The sequence below is a fragment of the Plectrocnemia conspersa genome, unplaced genomic scaffold (assembly GCF_051122295.1).
Source record: "Plectrocnemia conspersa isolate PC_06_02 unplaced genomic scaffold, ASM5112229v1 ptg000004l, whole genome shotgun sequence".
NCBI lineage: Eukaryota > Metazoa > Arthropoda > Insecta > Trichoptera > Polycentropodidae > Plectrocnemia > Plectrocnemia conspersa.
Genome location: NW_028277168.1, coordinates 18,880,836 through 18,903,381, shown reverse-complemented (window position 1 = coordinate 18,903,381; position 22,546 = coordinate 18,880,836). Strand labels below are relative to the sequence as shown.

The 22,546-nt window shown below is 30.5% G+C and overlaps 2 protein-coding genes and 2 long non-coding RNA genes across 14 annotated transcripts in view; 2 read left to right on the top strand and 2 right to left on the bottom strand.

Annotated features, from left to right (window-relative positions):
- Positions 1–16,636, top strand: part of LOC148236181 (transmembrane protein 47) — a 50,144-nt gene extending 33,508 nt beyond the window's left edge. For all 3 annotated transcript variants that reach the window (XM_088185132.1, XM_088185133.1, XM_088185131.1), the window contains 4 exons: positions 11,641–11,827; positions 12,103–12,252; positions 12,331–12,393; positions 14,941–16,636. In XM_088185132.1, coding sequence (XP_088041258.1) covers positions 11,641–11,827; positions 12,103–12,252; positions 12,331–12,393; positions 14,941–15,101 — 561 coding nt within the window. In that variant the 3' untranslated portion in view covers positions 15,102–16,636. The remainder of the gene's footprint in view (positions 1–11,640; positions 11,828–12,102; positions 12,253–12,330; positions 12,394–14,940) is intronic.
- Positions 1–22,546, bottom strand: part of LOC148236158 (uncharacterized) — a 502,848-nt gene that overhangs the window by 150,673 nt on the left and 329,629 nt on the right. The gene's annotated exons all lie outside the window — the stretch shown is intronic.
- LOC148236182 (uncharacterized) lies at positions 417–9,947 on the top strand. Its single transcript, XR_015809448.1, has 2 exons — positions 417–4,151; positions 6,014–9,947. It is a non-coding gene; the product is annotated as an uncharacterized LOC148236182 (long non-coding RNA).
- Positions 20,707–22,546, bottom strand: part of LOC148236180 (tripartite motif-containing protein 3-like) — a 61,106-nt gene continuing 59,266 nt past the window's right edge. For all 9 annotated transcript variants that reach the window (XM_088185107.1, XM_088185104.1, XM_088185108.1 and 6 more), the window contains one exon: positions 20,707–22,453. In XM_088185107.1, the coding sequence (XP_088041233.1) occupies positions 22,218–22,453 (236 nt within the window). In that variant the 3' untranslated portion in view covers positions 20,707–22,217. The remainder of the gene's footprint in view (positions 22,454–22,546) is intronic.

Below are 22,546 nucleotides of genomic sequence, written 5' to 3'. Positions count from 1 at the left end.
TGTTAGTGGAGATCACTACGCTAGAAGGAAATACTCATGAACTGCGATTTCTCTTTCAAGTCAAATCACAATTAACTTTTATCTCAAGAAGACAATGCTCGTGTTCTTATTAATTTGATTAATTTCCTTGAGAATCAGTTTATTTATATTAAAAAATGTAGAGCTTTGACGACATATGTGCAGATGCAGCAAAACCATATATGTATGTAGGTATATTTATGCAGTTCTCGTGATCCCCAGATTAAAGCCAATCTTATGGAGCTTTAACATGTTCAATGGCACGTGTGTTATCATACCAATATTACCATTTAAAAATTAATACTATAAACTGTTCTATATTATTTTCCATTGGATTCACAAATATTGATCATTTAAATGATAATTAAGATCTAGTTGGAAAACAATCAAACACGATCGAAACGGATTAATTATACTAGAACGATTCGAATTCGTTGCACGAGATGCTTCATTTAAATCTGGATAAAAATGTACTTAGAGTGATTGTCTTTACGGAACAAATTAATTAACGACTGTTGCCCTTTGTATTAGCTTTGTTCACCTGAAGTGATTCACACTTCCGACTAATACTAATTACATCGTTATGCATATCGATACTATATATTGTATTATTATTATTGCTCAGAATAGTGTCATTCTTAAGTTACAGTTAATGTATTCTGAAGATTGTTTTTTAATACTTATTCGCATGTGTTGGTTGTTACCACGCTGTAACTGACTGGTATAGCCCCTGTCATCTTCATCGGTTGATATTGAAACAATATCAAATTATTGTACAGAAACTGCAATAAATATAAAAAAAATCATTCAACTTTTCAGTTTCCGATTTAAAAAAAAAACACATTTTAGGATATTTTCGGATTTTTTTATTAATCAAAAGGCCGCCTCTGGAGCTTTTGTAGCAGCCGATCCGTTTGTTGTAATTTTCCTACATTTCGGGTGGTATCTCGACTATAACTTGGCGGATGTTGGTTTTTATGTGCTCCAACGTTTCGGATTTTTCGGCGTAGACATGACTCTTAACGTAACCTCACAAAAAATAATTCATTTTTAATATTTCTTCTTGGTAAATTACATCAACCTCATTTAAATTTGCAGTAAAGTAATTTGTCATCCAATTATATACCGTCGAATTATAATATTCGCTAAAAAAATAATATGTCACTTTTTTGCAAAATGGTGTCAAATTTAAAAACTTAAAAATTCAGAATTCCGTTGGATAAAATCCCACAAAAAAGTTCGCTTAATAAAAAACGTTTAGAAACCAGACTTGCATCGAAATAAAATATATTAAAAAAATAGTTTTTTGCTTTAAAACAAGTTCTATATTAAGTTGATCGGAATTCCATACAAACTTTTATGAGACTTGCAATTTTATTAAGGCTGTTGATTCCTTTGTTTTAATGAGTAAGACGTGAATTTTTGTTTTGAAATATAACTCCTAAAAACCCTTATAATATTTGCTAAAAAATATGACATTTTTTTGCAAAATGGTTGCTTAAAATATTCTAACTTCATCGGATAAAATCCTACAAAAAAGTGTGCCACATAAAAAACGTTCAGAAGATAGATCTGCATCGAAATAAAATATAAAAGAAATAATTTTTTGCTTTAAAACCAAACTTTTATATTCAAATGTGAGTTAACGTTGCATGACTAATTCCAGACTCTAATTTCTCGATCTTAGACATTAGTGTTTTAAGGTTACCAGATTTTTTAAATATCAAATGAGGACACCAAAAATAAACCCAAAGGCCATATCAGATTTTTTTGTTCGAGAAAGACACAGAAAAGCAAATTGCTATGGGACATAAAAAAAGTTGTCACAGAAATATTTGTTCAAAATCCATTTCAGATTTTTTGTCTGAAAATGATAAAAGAGGATAGCTAAAAAAATATCATTTCAAAAATTTTTGTTCCGAGGCCATATCCGAAATTTTTTTGAGAAGGAGAAATTTTTACGGGAGCTTCAAAAAAGCTCATTTTGAAAATGTTTGTTAAAAGAAGACAAAAAATTTGAGGAGGACAATCCTTTGTATACTATTGGTAGTCATTATTTTATCTAGTGGGTTAACATTTTATGGGACTCTTCATAGTTTTACACAACTAAATTCACATTTTAATATAAAATTTTCGTCTTTCAAATTAGATAATACTTTTATGTCTAGTTAGAGAATGAAAGTATTATACATACATTTATATATACAGTAGATCCCCTTAATAACACGGTAAATTGTGAACGTGCTATTCGGGGGCGTGTAATTGGGAGACTAGAAAATACATAAAGTAATGGGCACCCAAATTTACCGTGTTATTGGGGGGTCTAGTGTATGTATAATAATTTATATTTCCTTTGAATCGCATAGTCCATGTTACCGCCCCATTAGAGATAATATCGTCCACGATTTTTGACGTAATATATATTTTTAGCAACATGTTGCTCATATAGATATAATACTGAATGGGGTCCGTGGCCAGGGGTCATCAATAAAACGATGTCATTCAACATTAATAGCCGATGACAATGGCACACGCTAAAGTAATCGCATTCGAAACAACAATATTAATATTTAATAAGGCACCGAGTCACATTCCATACAACGCGACGTAGTGAACAGTACCGCGTAGAATCTGGTAACGCGATCCTAACCTTGTGCCATAATGATATGATAATATCATAATATAACAATTTATGTGTGTATGTCTGCTTGTCTGTTGCATAACCTAACATAAACTGACAGATGTCAATACTTTCATGAGCAGCAATATTTTGACAAAGAAGGACAGTTATCTAGTTGAGGTATTAAATTATCTGAATCAGATGAGTTATCACAGAATATTGGTAGTCATGTTATGCTCCTGAATAATTCAGATTCACCGAAACTGTGCTTTTGTGATTGATGCAACGAACTGGCACATTTAAATCCTATTATGCCTTGACTTTGCCACCACAATAAATATTACTTAAAATATAAATGTCAGTTGTATATACAGCATCAAAAACAATTACATAACACGCTGCCAGATGAAAATAATTTTGCGAATGGTCAAGAGTTGAAGGATCGATCTTGAGGGGTGGGAATCTAAAGATGAAGAAATCTAGAGTAGCGACCGAATTCGATTTCCGGATTAGAGCCCAGGACTTCTCGCAAGTTTTACCCACTGTTTCCGGCTCTTATAGAACATATGATTTCAGTTTCATTCGCTTTACTATGTTTGTGGTTTTACTGCAAGATTTACTCAAATCCGCCTGCTGTTTTATTCAAAGCGGATTACACGCCCTTACTCTCGCTCGTACGAGCTCAGCCCCCCAATCTCGGAAGTGTGTCACTTGACGAATCCTATTGGCGTTAGTCGTCACCCCTGGGGTGTGCTGGGTATACTGGGGACTATTAGTCATCGTCTGGTTGATGAAGTGAAAAGGTTAAGTGACATGTCACATGTCGGCTGAGGGTCAAGAGTACCGTGTCTATTAAACGGTGAATTGGATGAGTAGATGCAATAATGTATTTTATGAATCGTTGTGTTATATTTAAATTCATTAAAACGATTACTGACTCTAAAAATCTTAAAAATGATTTAAATTCGGTGAATATAAACATAATGATGAAATTTTAAAACTATTAAAACCGATACAGAGAAAGTTCTTAAAATATTTGTCTCTGAACTTCAGTTTGCAACTCCGGAACACGCTCGTGCGTTGCGATCTCGATCTTTGCGAATGTTGTGTTTGTTTTTTGTTTGTATATATTCTAATTGTATTGTATTTGATCTATGAACGATTGTTTTGCCACATAGCTGTGATTGGAACGCAAGAAAAGCGCTTATTATTGGTGTAATTTCATGTTAAAAATTGCGAATTTGTGAAAAATTCTACGTAACACAATTCGCTTTGTGACACGCAGAAAAATTCGCGGAAATTGATGCTGATACAAATCAAAAAAAATTTTGAGTATTCCACCGATTATTTCCGCGAAATAGCTTTTGATATTTATGTTTGTCTTTCGTGTGGACGATGTTTATTATTAATATTATTCGTTATCTGACTGAATGTATATTTGATTATATTAGTATTATTGATGTAGTTGATTGTGCCATATGATAAAAATTGATTTCAAACTAAATGTAGATTTGTTTAACACATTGAATACTGGGCATTATTCCTAAAAATGGAGCCGTGCGGCGGGGATTATTTGCGAAAATTAGGATACAAACTTATTTTTTTTAAAACATCGTAACTCTTTAATTAGTCAACGTTTTAACGTCAAATTTTAAAAACAGATTAATGATGGTCGTTTTTTTGTATTCGCAATGATAAAATCAGTAAACGTCAAACTGTGGATCGCGTACCAATAAAATAAAATATAATTTTTAGTTTAGAATAACCAAATATATATATTTTTGAATAAAAACAATAAAGATAATAATAAAATGATGATAAAATACTGTTGTATATAATAAAAACCGAAAATATCTAATTTTGTGACCTATACAATCAATTCAAAAATTTTAACACTTGACGGTCAAGTTACGCAGCGATATTTGCACGACACCCAACTGTCCAATTTCGAACAAACGTAACGTTTGCCTATGGCTAAATGTAATCTTTTATTGTTTATGTATTATTATTTTATATTTCTGTTATAATTTATATATTATTATTTTATATAGTATATTTAATATAATTAAAAATTATCAGTGATTCTAAACATTTTATTGCTTTAATATTATATATTTACCACTTTTTGTATTTTTACCACACGGTACGCAATGTGTTAAAATAATGAAAAACGCGCACTTACTGTATACTTCGCATCCAATAAAGACTCGAACCACCAATGTGCTTGGATAGTTACACAAATTAAAGTCCTAATTTTTGCAAATAATCCCCGCCGCACGCTCCATTTTTTGGAATAATGCGCCCGGTATTCAATGTGTTGGTAATTGAAAACATGTTGAGAACAGTTTATTTAATTTGAACAGATCGGGATCATTTCAGGTCTAAATATTATAAAATATCACATTTGGGATTGATGAATCTGCATTTAAATGCCCACGATACCTCTACATACATATATATAACAGAAAATAATGATAAATACAAAACATTATATTTTATATTATAAAAATATGAATTTGATTTACTGTAATTTATTTCTTAGAAAATAGTATCAATAAATGAAGGAGTACGAAATAAATAAGCATTACAAAAATATATTGTAAACCTAACCAAATATAATAATGCAAAAAGTTGTAAAATAAATTAACGCAATTAAAAGTTGAGAATCACTGATTATTTTGTTATAATGCTTCGGGTTGATAATATGTATTTAGATATTAGGTCTAGCTCAACATTTCTTTTTTTTATGCGGTTACCTTTGAATATTTTGGGTTTTTTGTAATTTTGTAGATAAGAATTTCAAGAAACATATCTCTAAAAAAATTACTATCTTTACCTGAATCAAACCGATAAGGTGGGGTTTTTCGTTAACATTTTTTTTTTAACAGCGTGCGCTTAGCCTAACGGAAACGTTACATTTGTTCGAAATTGGACGGTTGAGTGTCTTGCGAATATCGCCGCGTAAATCGACCGTTAAGTGTTAAAAATTAATTAAATATATTTGTATATTATTGATATGTGATTCGCAATTTGGTATTTGAGTGATTTCACTATTTCTAATAAATAATATGTGAGATAATTCCATAGAAAAAAATTGTATATATATATGTAAACATACATCTTGAAACGAATTTATTTTACCCGAGTTTTGAGCCTCTGGAATTTAGAATTTCTACTTTTTTGAATTATTTTTAGTTAATATGATATTAGTAAGATCTGTAGGTAAATCCCTAAATAAATACGTTACAGTAAATACGCAGTTTACGTGGGTTTTTTTCGTATGAAGTTAAAATGACGAAACGCACAAATTTGTGCACACCGACGCAACGGAAGGTTTCTGAAACGCACAAATTTGTGCACACCGTACGCAATGAGTTAATAATTGTAATCAATAAAATTTAATAATTATACATCGAAGAGTTACATAAAAAAGTCGATTCTCTAAAACATCCCAGAAGTCTGGATTTAAATGCAAAATTTTAGTAACATAAAGGCAAATTTAGTTAGCTCTTATTAATTCGAGCGCTTCAATATCATTTTTTTTTGACAATTGCGTCAATAAATAATTTTATTTATATTATGTAACGTCTGACCCGTTCCTTATGTGACATTTATAAGTTGCGTGATGATGTCACTCTTAACACTCACTACAATATATTTATTATATAATTAATATATCATCAGTTAGGTTTCGTCAGCTGTTAATTAAATTGATTATAAATACATACACGGTGTAGGTTAGGTTAGGTTAGCCTTCCGTTGATTTTTCAACGGGTACCATGCTACTAAGTAGTACAATGTGTGTCGAATAAAGCGTAGTAGCGTGACTAATAAATTATATAATAATTTAATTTGATCCGTAACTGTATATTAAGTAATAAATAAATCTCTCGTTGGCTTTCACTTTCGATTCAGTGCTTACTATAACATTTATTACCGTTAGTTACTAGTTTGAATAACTAGTATTTCTTGTAATTAAATGTATAAATTCTCATAGTAATGAATCTATTTTTTAATGTAATTATAACGTCAACTTTCCTTCATTCCATATAATTAATTCTATTACTTGCAATTGTGTATATACGGTTTTTAAAGTATCATACAGTATTTTTTATATTTATCTATAATGTTATTTTATTACTTCCTGGCAATGATTACAACTTTTCATTCACCTTACTATTTATTTAATGATTAGAACCGTTGGCGAAATAATCACAGTGCCGTATTATTTGCACAACGTATTAATTATGAATCATACAGTAATTTCGTAGGTTTTTTATATAACTTCATAGACATACATACGTATGTGAATATTCTTAAAAGTATATATTCGTAATTAAGATTTAAATTATGATGTCTTAAAGAAAGTCTCACCGTACAACAATTATATGTATGTTATAGTAATGATTTTTTTAATTTAAAAGTATGTAATAAAATAATGTGATTTGATACAAATTATATTTACATACGCAGCCTTTTATTAGTATTATATGATACATTTACAAGCTATGTATAGTTTCCGCATTTATGTACAAGAAGAGATATTTGATGCTTCGAAAAATGATATCATCAAATTTCTTTTAAAACTAGTTTATATCATGCACTGATCTTGTTTCGTTTGCTTTAACGATGTTGTGTGTATCATATATCGTTGTAATAGAAACTCAATTTGATTTTCACGTATGTACGTCCTCTCAATGAATAAGCTCATTGTTGATAAAAATTCTTTAGCGTGATTCATCAGATCGTACGCAAAAGGGCAGTCTCATTATTTTTCCTTGGAAGTCGACGTGGTTTACTTTTTAGTCATCGAACGCGTGATGCCGTACCCACGTGTGGTGGACAGGTACGAATTGGTACTTTTGTTTTCCCGACATGCCGTTTTTGTACGTGTGTTTCTGACGTTTAATTAAACTTTTCGCCCCCGTTTGTATCGCAGAATTTGCATTAAATTAATTATATTTTGCCGTTAATTTGTTGCGGGAACAAAATTTTCGCCTATCGTGATTGATTTATAATTTTAACATTTGTCGCTCGGCGGATATTTATCGTCGTTAATTATCGTTATGCAAATCGCCATTGCTCCCTTTCCCTTCAATTTCCGTGAATTATGACTGGAAGGCGGTGTTTTAATGACGATTAAATTAATTAATTTATGATTTAATTGAGTATTTTTGATAAAGTCGTTGGAAGAAGGTTTTCAAATAATTGAGAACGTCTCGAAAAACGTATTTAAAATAACTTATTCAACGATAATTTAGCACTACCTAATAAATGAAATAATTGATTTAACAAATATAATCCTCGTTCAGAATGAATCGATACTAAATCGATTAGTTTAGAATTTGATCATATTTGATGTTTTTTCTTTATTTTTGATGAATTTTGTAAAAACAAGTTTTTCCTCGTATTTATTAATGACATGTATGAGAACATTAAGAATATTTATTATACGCTAATGACAGTGTGTGATGAAAGTGTCAAAGTATTCGCACAAGTGAGGATTCGTTGTTTTTACAAAAGGTCCTAGAGTCGCTATGTAGCAGGTTGATTGACAATCGGCTATTTTTGTCGTTCAGGTAAAGGTCCATATTTAGTATGCACATTACTACATGCTTGCGATAGAGCGTTGAAGATGCTCGGCTCACTATTTAGAATATTTTTTTTTATAATAAAGGTACTGATTTTATATGTACTAACATATTTTTGTAAGGATCGTTGAAATACAATTCGTTGTATTTTCGACTCATTAAATAATAAGTCGATGCTTATTAAACATTTCTTAGGTCAATGTTATAGTTGTATAAATTTGTTTATTTACACCAAAGCGTTACTATACTCACAGTCAGATTTAATTCGTAACCATAACAACGTACTGAGAAAAAACCTCATTATTATTACTAGCCCCGTTATAAAATAAGTAGTAGTCATAGATATTTACAAAACATGTGTCATTTTTGCGAAGAATAAAACAAGTATTTCAATTTTTTTTAAATATATTATTCGTGACCATGGCAACGCGGTCAACTGCGCAAGCTTCTTCAACAGCTTCTTTTATTATTTAATTATCTAACGTCGCAGCCAGGGGATCAACACCTGAGAGCTTGCCAAACAAGGATGTTTTCGACGATAGCTATGCGAAGCTGGAACAATTCATGTGAAATAGTGTACATCTCTTTTAGATGTTCACCAATATTTTTTATAATAATTCCAAGCATTTATGGTTAAAATTGATGTCGTATAACAAATAAATATATTGTAAAAAACGAGATATTTTTAACTATATTAATATTTCACTTCAAGATTAAATCTCATTCATCACTTTGCCGCGAAACGTCAAAATAAAACGTCTCCTTTCACTCACTAATTCACAACCACTTACATATAAATAAATTAAACTGGTCGCTCCCGAATTGTCCTTGCCGTAAACCGATTTCGTCCCCGAAACGGGGCTAATTCGCGCCGAAGGGCCCCGGGCCCCATGCATTATTCATTGCGCAGAGGCCGACGTTAACGGCCCTCGCGACCCTCAACAGGACGTCTTCTTACAATCCAGACTCGTGAACAGGAAAAATCTCCTACCGCACTATCCTCGCGCCCCAGACCGACGCTCCTTATTGATTTTCCCCGCGTCCTTTGCCCCCGCGGCGACTCCCTCCACCCACGTCTGCCCCCTGGGTTCTCCGCGAATCATCCCTCCAGCTCCCTCTTTCCTTTCTCTGGACCGTGTGTTTCGAGACGTCTGAGCTGATGAGGTAGGGGCGTATCGATGACGTTTCTTTCGTTCAAATTGAACGTGCCGTGTATACTGTGCGGTGCACACATGTGTATGAAATTAAACTCGGATGGCTCGGTTTTACTGCGCAATTAAACCGACGTTGGTCGGGTCGCGGGTTCAACTTGCTTTGGCGAATCGAATAATGCGCGTCGTTAACCTTTCGAAGAAGTGAAGAGTGTTAATCAAATTATCTTCAAGTTGATTTACATCCTATGTATGGTGGCTGATGTTGAGGTTGCCAACTTTGAACCTGGGAACGAGATTCAAGATTCCAACGTAGTTGAAGGCTCGTGCTCTTTTTCGGCACCCAACGCGCGCAGTGTATTATAAAATTATACATAAAGATCAGTTTGTAATGAATTTCAACAGAAACGGAATTTCGACTTAAAAAATCAATAAATAAGAAGTATAAATGTAAGGTACTATATATAATCCAGAAACGTTAATTCATTTCCGCTGCATAATTAAAATTAAATGTGCGTTATAGACAAATAGTATAAGTCAATGACTCATACTTATAAAGAAAGAAAATACCATAACAAGCAAAATTGCCGCATATGGGCCGAAGAAAATCCTCATGTGATTCACGAGAGACCATTACATGCCCAAAAAGTGACTGTGGTGCGCATTGTGGTCAGGTGGTGTTGTTGGGCCTTACTTTTTTTTGTAAAACGATTATGAAGGTCGGACTGTAAAAGGCATCGGTGAGCGCTATAAGCGCGTAATAATCGATTATTTTGGCACGAAATCGAAGGCATGTGATTCCAACTTGCCAAACATCAGGTGCAACGTTGGATATTTTGCGTAGAAAGTTCCCAGATCGCATTATTTCATGTTTTTGTGACGTCAACTGGCTGCCAAGGTCATACGATTTAACGCCGTTTGATTTTTTGTGAGGTTGAGTTAAGATCGTGTCTACGCCAACAAACCCGAAACATTGAAGCACCTAAAAACCAACATCTGCCGAAATACCGCATGAAATGTACGAAAAAGTCATTGAAAGGATTAAGAGGCGGTCATATAATAATTGTTATTATTGTTTATAATTAATGATATATATAAATATATTAAATCTTCGATTAAATAAATATGATGATATCCTTAAATTTGTGTTTGTTTTTTTTTTAAGTTCGATAACTGAAGTTGGATTAACATTTATTTTTTTATTGCGCTTACCCCGCTATAACACATCAGTCTTAACACCTGAAATGTTACAATGTAAGAAATATAAGAATAACAGTAAACTTAAACTTGAATGAGCAACAAACTTAATCATTATTTTCTTAAGGATCATAATAAAATTAAATTATAATTTATAAAAGCTAACAAAAATCTATATATTGTAAATTATAACGTTGAATAGTTTGTCTTATTTTTGCATTAACTTGCATAACTGTCATAGGTTCTCAAACTCGTATAATTTTATACATAAATTGTTTTTCATTAGACTTACTGTTATTTTGATTAATAGGTTTAGTACAATAAAAAGAGAATACGTTACCTTTTACTTTCAAATCAATATTTTTTGTTTGATTTCATGAAAACGTGACTTCTGGAAGCCTTGGAAAGCACTGATTTATATAATATTGTACATAAACAGTTCATAAGAAAAATATCTTATAAAATATACACAATTCTCGCTTTATCGTAAGAAATATTTCAACGCTTTACTTGCGGCTCTCGAAAAAATATATCAAAATACACATTTCCAAATAGATTCATGTTTTATTACATAATAATCATATATATGTCATACTTATATAATACAAAAAAAATGGTTTAATTCTTTACAATACTTGTCACAAACTTTTATGAATCGTGACTTTTCCACATAAACCGCTTTTTTCGCTTCTCATTCTTCTCAGATGCCATACTTTTGATATGGCAAAAGTTTCACGTGCCTTTTTTTATTATTCCTATTGTGTAGCATAAATACTACAATTGTGCATTCGTAAAAAGCAATAATAATTGAAAAACGTGTAAGAAAAGTCGCGTGTCGTATGAAGAAAAATCTGATGGAATATTTCGCGTGAAAAGCGCGTGTTTTCCGTGCGATTTCTTATCGGAATCTTTTAAATCTGGGCGTGCATCGAAAATATATATGAGCGGGTCAAGCCAGCATGGTAGATATTTTATATGAAACATCTGTTTTCATATATGATATGAGGAGATTTTAATGTATTATTATTTAAGCATCAAATTTATTAACTCTCTTTAATTTCAGGTCATAGCCCTAATATGCGGCATCCTGGTGGTAGTGCTGATGGCGCTGGGCTTGGGCAGTGCGGACTGGCTGATGGCAGCGGGCTGGCGGCAGGGGCTCTTCGCACACTGTATCGAACCAGATGCACCTACGCCTCTTCCCTTCAACTTGATGGAACAACCAGGATGCTACCGCTCGAGAGACGTCGGTCAGTATATTTTAAATGAAAACTTAAATGTGATTCATCTGATGTCGGGATATTATTATAATTTAAATTTTACAATAACAGATTAAAAAAATATTAAAATTGCTCAATTTTACCACAATATATTGTACATCATTTATTACTTTTGATTATGAATAAAAGAAGGTATATCAGACACAGTGTATATTACATTGTTAAGAGCCATTTCCTTGATGTTCAAGAATAATGATATCTAATTTAAAAGTCTGCAATAATAACAATATGAATTTTCATTTCAGGTTATATTCAGGCGGCGGCAGGCCTTTGCATAGTCACACTGTGCGCAGACGTCATAGGGACGTTGCTCACAGCCTTAGGCCTTCGGGCGAGTGACCATAGAGTCAAGTTCAAATATTATCGTCTGGCCGTTCTCGCAATGGCGGTAGCGTGTAAGCAAACAAACAATCTTATCTGATCTATAAATATATAGGTATTATATTGATTTAATATATTTTTTATTTTTTCAGTAATAGCAATACTCATTGCTTTGGTAATCTATCCAGTATGCTTTGCAGCTGAACTTAACTTAGGTAAGAATAACAGTTTAGTTTAAATTGCGTAAATAAATAAACTTTTTATAGATTTATATTATTTTTTATTTTATAAGTTATAATCTGGAATCGATTTTTCACGATATTTGAGAACTAATATTATGAAATAACAAAGTTCAAAATTTTTGAGTTCACAATAAATATTCTGAATGCCTCATATAATTTAACACTATACAAGCCTCTGATCATTCAAGTGTTAACTCTTTAGCTGCCGAACTTTTAGGCATACTGTCTAAATATTGATGTATTACATAATATAATAAATGTTATTAGCCCCTAAAGCAAATACTCCACATCTAAATAAAAATATCTGATTCTTTCTCACAGTGATATCGTCTAAATAGGCAATTTATTGTAGCAAAATATAGGCAAAAGTCTATATTTTTCAGATTTCGACAAACAAATCTGCTGTTTTTATAATTATATTATAAAAATATCATATTTTCAACTTTTTTGCAAAACGAGTCAATAAATATAAATTTATATATTATGCAAATGTTTTCAACCTTTGATGTTTTATTATATAATAAAATCGTTTTTTTTTTATAATAAATTTTAGGAAATTTCTTTATTATAATATTATCAATTATACACAGAAAAACAATATCATTTACACTACTAACTGATTTAAATTAAAATTATTCACCAATTTTGATAGTAAGCTATTTTATACAGTGGACCCCCCAATAACACGATAAATTGGGGACGAGCTATTTGGTTGTCCATTACTTTATATGTGAGCGAACCAAAGGGAAAAATCTCACCACACGTGCCTGATTCGTACGTACGTATTGCAAAAAAATGTATGAGTATTTTCTAGTTTCCCAATTTACCGTGTTATTGGGGGGTCTACTGTACTAATTTTATTTTTCAGTTGCAATGATGTCAAAGAGAATAATGTTGTTTATAAAATATTTATTTTTAGCGACTGAGTTGTTAAATACTATTTAATCACTCTTTTATTTTGATAAAATGTTACTAAATGTTTATTATAGTGATAATCTGTATGAGGAAAGGTCAGAGGAAAATATAAAAAAAAAACTAAAACATATATTTTAATTTTTTTAATTGTGAAGTAACAGCAATTTGTACGATTCCATTTGTTCGTTTATCTTTAAATTTAACTTCTTGAAAAAGATTCCTGTAGAGACCTGTACATTTATTTCAAGTGTCTTAACAGTTGTTTATGGATTAGCTTTAACGATTTTCTCAATTTATTTTTGGGATTTATTTGAGGTTCATTTTCAAGATAGTTTGAATAAAATTTCTTTAATCGATACTGGCGAACAGAATTTTCTCCAAAACCCAAATTGTTATTTCTTGTGAGTTTTGAGCTTCAAGTTGAACTCTTATAAAAAGTATTTGTATCGTATCCTATGAAAAATCAATGGAATAGAATAAAATAAATATTATTTTTATTACCTATAAAAATAATATTTATTTTATAAAAACAGTTTTTTTATATAAAATCTGCCCAATTTATTACATGTCTAAGAATAATATTGTTGTGCTTTGTAAATTCAGACGGTATGCTATACATATTTTAAGGCTCAATATTTTCCATTCTACCATTTTTACTTTATTTCTTATTACGTGATTAAAAATAGTTGGTTCTGAACAGGCAGTTAAATTTGCCAAATTAAAAATTAAATGTTAAAATTACCCGTCATAAAATAAACAGGCAGAGAGGATGACTATAAAATTCGTCACAGAATGGTCACGCATTGGCTCTTGTGATGATATAATATGAGCTACGACAAAATTCATTTCTATCTTTGGTAATCATTTTTAAAATTCAATGACGGACTTTTTGCATCACGCCCATTATGTATGAAATATAATTACTGTGTCTTTAGGCGTCATGCCCAATTAGAGTTAAGAGGTTAAGTTTTTTTTTTAATAATGATAAAAATAGAAAATATATAATAGGGCTTACATTTACAAATACTGCATCGAATTCTTACAACAAATATTTATCTTTATTTCTATATTAAGGTTTATCAGGCTATTTAATATGTATCTACATTATAGCGAAATAAAATAAACTAAAAATATTACTGATTGTATGATTATAAAATATCCACTCTTGATTTTAGATATTTAATTTTATAGATAATTATCTGAAATAGAGAATACTTTCTCCTTGACTTCTGAACTCCATTTTATCGTTTTCGTGGCATCGAAAAGTATTTTTTTGTTGTATTGTTTTTTAAACTCGCTCTTCAATGTCATGTTATTTCTTCATGTTCCTCAAGAAACATATTAATTGATTTTTTTATGGCTTCACTTATAAATTCTCCAACTTATATACACATCATCGGAATCTGTTTATTAAAATGTTTTATGGATTCTGCAAGTATAATAAAAAGGTTTACATATTTGTCTTAAAACGAGTTTTGAATATAATCAAGCTTAAGACTTAAATTTTATTGGTTCGATTGGTCTTAAGAATTCGTATTGTAAATTGTAGTTTGATAGACTTTTTTTAATAATAGTGAAGTTAATACATTTTGCATATTATTACAGGAAACCGCACAGTGTGGGAGTTCGGCTGGGCGTATGGCGTTGGCTGGGGCGCCGCCATATTCCTCTTCGGCGCGGTCATCCTGCTGCTATGTGACAAGGAGAGCGAAGAGATCTACTACAAAGAGCGCAAGGTGGAGCGAGAGCCCCCAGGGGGTCCCTAGGGCCGCCGACGCCTGCCCGACCTCGTGCCCTAGAGCGCCCCGCCCCGCACCCGCCGATGTCGTTTTTGCATCCTCGTTCGCTGTGTTTCTTTCGACGTCTCGTTTGTTTTGTGACAACCATGTTCGTTTCATCCGAACGACGTGCTCTTTTAATTTGAATTTGTGACATTATTTTATTTTTCTTCTTTTGTATATATATACTATATACACATATTGTTTAAGCTTTAAGCATATCATTATGCAGTCATCGTATATATATTTTTAAGTCACCATGTATATATATGAGTTGCCATTTAGCTATTTTTTTATGCTGCTACTGCACGATATTATTTTGTGACTATCATGATCAAATTAAGTTATTTGTATATTGAGTTTATTTATTTGTATTTTTATACAACCATATTGATATTGTTATAATGTCTTCCTTGTGATCGTATTTTTATTTCTGTTTGCCGGCTTCTCTCACTATATCATTTTTATGTAAAAGAACTATTATTTTATATTTATTATATTATTATATACATTACCATTAATTTATAAATGTATATTTTCCGCATTTGCCATTTAGTTTTATGTGTATATTATTTTTATTCTATTATAAGTTTATCGTTAAGAACAAATCCAAAGCTTTATTGTTTAGATTCATATATCGCTTTTCATCGCTTGATTGTACTCATTTCATCGTCACACATTTTCGGCCATCATAGTTATCGAAAATTGATTCACAATCGACTGATTCATATTATATAATTAAACTATTTGGTGTGTAATCGATGTTTAGAAACAAAGTCAAAATTATTGATGATAAAAAAAATATTACAAGTATTCTCATTCATAATGGGGTGACAAGTTAACGTATGGGAGATAAAAATCATTTCGACACTCACGCGTGTATATATCTCGACACTTGAAAAAGTGTCGGGGTCTATTGTTTATTTATGTTTTAATGTTTCATTCTGTCCATTTCATTGATTGTCAGCTTAGTTTTCATTTTCGTTCAGTGGACACTTGGAATATTTGAATCGGAATCTGCTTCGCAGTTACCGATTCCTTCATTGTTCCGTCATTAAAATATACGACCATCCATTGTCTGCGCATTGTTTTGATTGTTAATTGTGCATCTTGCCGTCCGTTTTATTTTGCGTTCAATTCTTAAATATTATAACTTTTTTATATTATACTTGTATTGTTTGCAAAACGAAACGATTGAGAACATATTCGGTTCGCAAAACGTTAGAATAATTTGAAATTTAATTTGATTTGTAACTTATTCTGATCTTTTTGCTAACCGACTTTGTTGAGGAGCGAGTTAAATGGACACGCGGCGGTGGCGCGTGCGAGAGGTATGGATATAAAATTCCGCCGGGCAGGCGATACCCACCGCCCCATCCCCTACGTACAAAATCAAACAATGAAAAGGACATTTAATATATAAACATATAAAAAAACAAACTATGTGAACTTGTGATAGTGTTCTGCTTAATTTAAACGTAAAAATACACAAGTGATAGTGAAGAATTGACGAGATAAAGAAACGTATCCTTCCCTGTATAAAAAATAAGTGATTAACGCGTGTTACGACAATTGATACGACGACATGAAAGTGCTCATTTGATTAAAAATAAATTAATCGTATTAAGTGAGTCAAAAAGATTACTAAAACTTTTGATTTACTGTATTACTGTATAAAAAATGGATGAAGAACGGTATCGTTTATTTATCCATCTTGATATATTATATATATTCATATACATATATATAGTAACGAGAATCGTTTAAATTTACATGTTTAAGCATAGTATTTTATATGAAATCCAATTATATATAAATAAGCGTTCTTGATATATAGATATGTTTTAAAACGCGACTATAATTCTCCGATATTAATATACATGAATATATATTAAGTGTTAAGAACAACTGATTCTAGTTACGGCGTATAAATTCAATGTCTTGAAATTTACGTAACAAACAATCAGCTATACCATCAGGAAACCACTGCCAAAAGGGTTTTGCCCGATGGACGTTTTTGCCGAAACGTTTGTCTATTGAATTTAGATATATATATAGTATGTATTATGTGTAAGACCAAAGTTTTCTTTTTAACAAGTTTATTATGTAAAAAAACATATTATAATTTTTTTATAATGATGACGAATGCTTGTGTAAATATATTTGTGTCTAGAAGTGAGACTGTTTATAAATATTCTTTATGTATTGTAAATTAATCTAACTCTTAAATTTTGGTCTTATTCTTAAGCTGTTTAACTCTCTGGTTTTTTTATATTAAATATTCGAACACAATCATTATTTTTTAGCACATACACAATTTTATTAGTTCATTATCGAGATTATTAAATGTATATGGCGAAAAGGACTGATATGATTTTATGTTTCTCGCATAGAAACCGGAAATTATCGTGTGATAGAAAGTGATAAATTTGTATGAATTTTGAGATGATTTATTTACTTATAGATTTTATTTCGATCTCTTTCTTTTAATCAATTCGTAATCAAATCGAAGTATATAAATATATTATGATAGTTGAAAAGTGTCATTCCGAATGTTAATTTAATTCTTTAGCTAAATATATACGTCAATTCATTAACACAGATTAGTAGGAATATTTTAACTACATTATAATGTTACATATTATATAGAGAATATGTTTTCACATTTTTGTTTTCGACGTCCATGTGTTTTTCGTATATAAAATACTATATACGCTTAAAATTAAGAACGTAATATTTATTTATAGCAAAAAAAAAAGTATAAATGCATATCTAAATATAAGTGACTGGTCTGTAGATATTACATTTGTATGAATTATTATTATTGTATAAGGATGATGTTGAGAAGGAAGCTGTGCTATTACCTTCATGTGAATTTTATGAAAACCGGGCGTTTGTATTAGTGAGTAAGTTGAAAGGAAATCTATAAAATACATATACATATTATATATAAATGAAAATATATACATATATGTATGTGCGTCTAATTTTCTATTTAAATTTCTTCATTCTGGACCAAAATTTTAGTGGCTCAAAACATATTTTCTTCTTAACTTCTTAGCTACTCGGTATGAAAAAAAATACTTATTATTATTTTAATATGTTTACTACTAAATTTCTCTATTATTGTGTATTATTTTAACTGTATGAAGAAATTAGCGTGGTTTATATATGTACTAGAAATATGAATAAAATATAACCTTGCTGGTAAAGTTTGTTTCTTATTTTTTAACCTCCCGAAACATTTAATTTGTATAATACATATATATTTTATAGACATATTTTCATGATTTGAAATAATATATTTTCTTCGAAATATGAAACTGATTTGATATTTTCAACTTTCGGTGAATGTGCACAATGTATTAATGTTTATTTTGCAGTTTTTACTAAATTTGGCAATATTCAACCAATGTTTCTTAACCTTGTTTCGTTTTAAAAATGAATAAATGGTATAAAAAATCCAATCATTAAATTACTTTATTATGTACATACAAATGCAAAAAAAGTATCGTTCAACGCAACGCGTGATTATCACATGCTCCTTAATTTCTGCCCTGTGACTGGTTCGTCGCCCTGAGGGGCGGTACCGGTATGTGGAAGTTCATAGGTTTGTTGTTTTCGAGGTACAGTTGTCAAGATTATCTTATCGCCACATTCACTATTGTATATGTTTTATTTATTTTTTAAATCAATACCTTTTTATTTATATTAAAAATTAGTTTTAATTCAGCCCTGTTTTTGTAAATTGAGAAAAAATAAACCATCAGGATTTTTGAAGAATTCGTCTAAATAAATATACAGACAGGATATTTTTATATATAAATATAATCTTTATTTAAAAATGACACATGATCACTTTTGATTTTGAATGACTCAAATTTCAACAAAATTCACCAGTGGCTCCTAATTTTTTGGCTCACTTGGCAACTGGTCACACGAACATTGGTCTAAGGAAGATTGCTGATGCGGATGATTGTTCTCATGAACATTGCTCACACGAAAATTGCTCAAAAATAGGTCGCTCAAGGCGTTTGCTCACACGGAACATCACTCACATGGTTTAAGGAAAGTTATTTAATTTCAATACACGTTCATTGCGTTCAAATTATTGAGAAGTACATAATGGGGTGACGAATTTTGCAACTTTTAAATACATAAAAAAAGATGTATTCAATATTTTGTATCAATTTGTTGAAAATATTATTTCTTTACGATGTCTTGAAAGGTTTGCTGTGTTGTTTATTTATTTATTTATAAATTTGGGAGAATTATTTATTTACTTACGTATTTGAACATTACAAATAAACAATATGCGCGTTAGAATACAGGGATTGCACTGAAACACTTTTCAGAGTAGCTGTGAATTATTTATTATGGCAGGAGTTAAAAAAAACATACTCCCTCTGTCCCATAATAATAGTAGCAAAGAAAATAAATATAGAACGTAACATTTATTATCAAAAAACTAGATTAAATTATACAATAAATTAAAAATATTACTCCTAATTTTTATTTTTATTGATCGAATAGTTTCTGGATTTTTTAATAATTTCGTTACTGCATGTAGACTTGTAAATAGGATCTCTTAGCTGCGAAGCTTTACTTTCCCAATATGCTTGAGCTTAAAAGTATTGAAGCCATTGTTCTTCATTGCTTCCAGCATAACTTGTTGAAGTGACAAATGTATTATCCAGTATTTTGGGAGAAATATTATCAAAGGCTATGCTTACTGCTTCTATCAATTCATTAATATTATTGGGCGAGGCTTGATGTTGTAGTTACTAAATTGAGGTAAATAAACCTAAGTTTAACACATTAAAGTCTGGATCATCATCTTTTAGATGTGGTTTTGCGTTATCCTGTTGAATAAATATGGGGCAATGTCTTGATCCTCTTGGCAATTTTTGGCGAATTGTTGGCAGTATGTTTACAAAAAACATTTTCCGTATCTCTGTACTAGTAACAGATTTTATATTCCTTTTGTTCGGTTCTTACTGTTTCGTTGGGTTGGCGTTTGCATAACGAATGGCCATATGCCATCAAAAAGGCATTTTTTGTGTGGATCCCATCTGGGGCGAGCTACTGCTGCCATAAACATAACCTTTGATATAAATCTCCTACTTTTTCACGTTCCTTGTGGAGTTTCTTCGTCTAAAAGCACATAATCAGATCGCTTGGATTTTGTCAAGTAGAACCACTTTTCATCAATGTGAATATAAAGTCCATAAACACTCCGTCAGGAAGTACTTTTGAAAGAGATCTTTCTTATTCTTTTCTGTAAGAAATAATTTATTGGTGCTTGATGATTTTTAAATCAAAAATACCTAATTGCCACATTATTATTTATTAAATGTGTAAAAATATTAGCTAGTTTATATGAAACAACTTAATACATTATTAGAACCTGTATTTGCAAATCAAATAATTAAAACATCATGCCAATGTTACCGATTTCATTTTGCAAAAGCTCAGACAAATCATAAAATGATTTAATGCGGGAGATATTTTTTCTGCGTCTCCTTTTGTTGGCCGCTCTCTAAAATCTTAGGGAACTAAAATTCTTGAATACATTTAATCAAATAAATTGAAATGAGTTTATAAATTTTTATTCAATATTTTTCATCGTTTAATTTTTTGTGTACATGTATAACTGTGACAAATAAAGTTGACTAGATATTAACAATAATGAATACATTCGTCCTACAAAAGAAAACAAATAAGACATTAACATTTGTTATATGCATATAAATACTAAAATAAACATATACATGACCTTAAGTACAATAATTGCAACATATATACGCACGCGTATATATGAATAAATAATGCGCAATTTGGTAATAAGGTTAAAATTGGTCGAAATCTGAACGTTACAAAGATTTCTTATAAATGAGCAATTATTGAGCTATACATTATTAATTAATTAAGTCCTGATATGAAAGCAAATCAAGATATGTCATTGTAAAGAAATCTTTGTAAATTACAGGCGAGACCAAAGGATTAATATCAATTAATTTAAGTAATAATTTGTAAATCATCTTTTGGTTCGTCTGTATATTTAATAATATGCAAATATGGCAGTACTAAAGCTGGATATACACACAAGATGACACAACGTTAAAAATAAATCGATATAATCTCATATGCGGTTAGCAATATACATATGTATTTATATAAATTTAGTGATTGTAATTTCTGATCACTTTAATATTGTTTCAATACGATCTTGAAGATCGTTGCAATTTTGAGACTATGCTCGACTAGAGCTGAATTCGTAATATTTAAAATATAATTTATTTACAAATGTTAAACATTACAAGCATTACGCGTTTAATCACTTAGTAATTTTCGCTTCAATTTTCTCAAAAATATTCTTCTTAACATTATACAATATACGGAGTGACAAAATAGTACGTTATGTGATTTTTTAATCAACTTCAAAATATATTTGATATGAAATTTATTTCTGTTGCGAATAATATATTTTTTGCAATAAGACTTTCTAGTAATTTAAAAATATAGTTTTGTATTATCATTTAAATATATATTATATATAATAATAACTTCCAAACATGCAAGTGTAATTTATATAAATATACACGTAGATATACAAACATATATTATATATACGATAGAAGAATTTATGAGCGTAATATTGTCCATGAATATAACATAGATTGCGCTTTACACATATTTATTATAAAAAGAAAATATAACCGCATTAGTAAAACTCCAGTTCAGAATTTATTCCACAGTATTTTTGTGAGCGATTAAAAAAATAAATTGTCCGATTATTTTTGTACTTCTTTTTGAGATATTTTCTGTCAAATGAATGCTATGATGCAAATCTCAATCATCCTCAATCAGTCTTCAGCGGAAACTCTCCTTTTCCATACTAAATGCATGATATCGACGAATATCATTTATTATCACTTTTTTACCAATTTTTATTTAATACATACCAAAAATACGATATTTTTACATAGCCATAAAAAATAATAATAGGAATATAATTTCAATATAACGTCGCATTATATTATTCACGAAATAAAATCAGATCGAATTTGTGACGGACTATTGACTAACTTTCGATTTAAGCATTTACCAATACTTATACTTTTTTATGCAATCGCCGACCAAATCGGTGACGGCAACGCAACAGTCGGGCATGATGGCGATCGCGCCGGGCCTTTTCAGCCGGACGGACAATTGAGACGACGTGAGAGTGATTCCACTATTTAGAGCGATTACTATTAGTTTTGTGTGACCTTTTTCCGATTTTAAAGCTACGATTCGACCTTCGTTATCCACGCCCACGCCTCCGTAACAACCTTTACCTGAAAAGTAATAAGAATACATTCAGTATAATGTTTCTATAATATGTAATAATAACTAAAAAATAATGGCAATTTATTTATGATCTAAGGAAT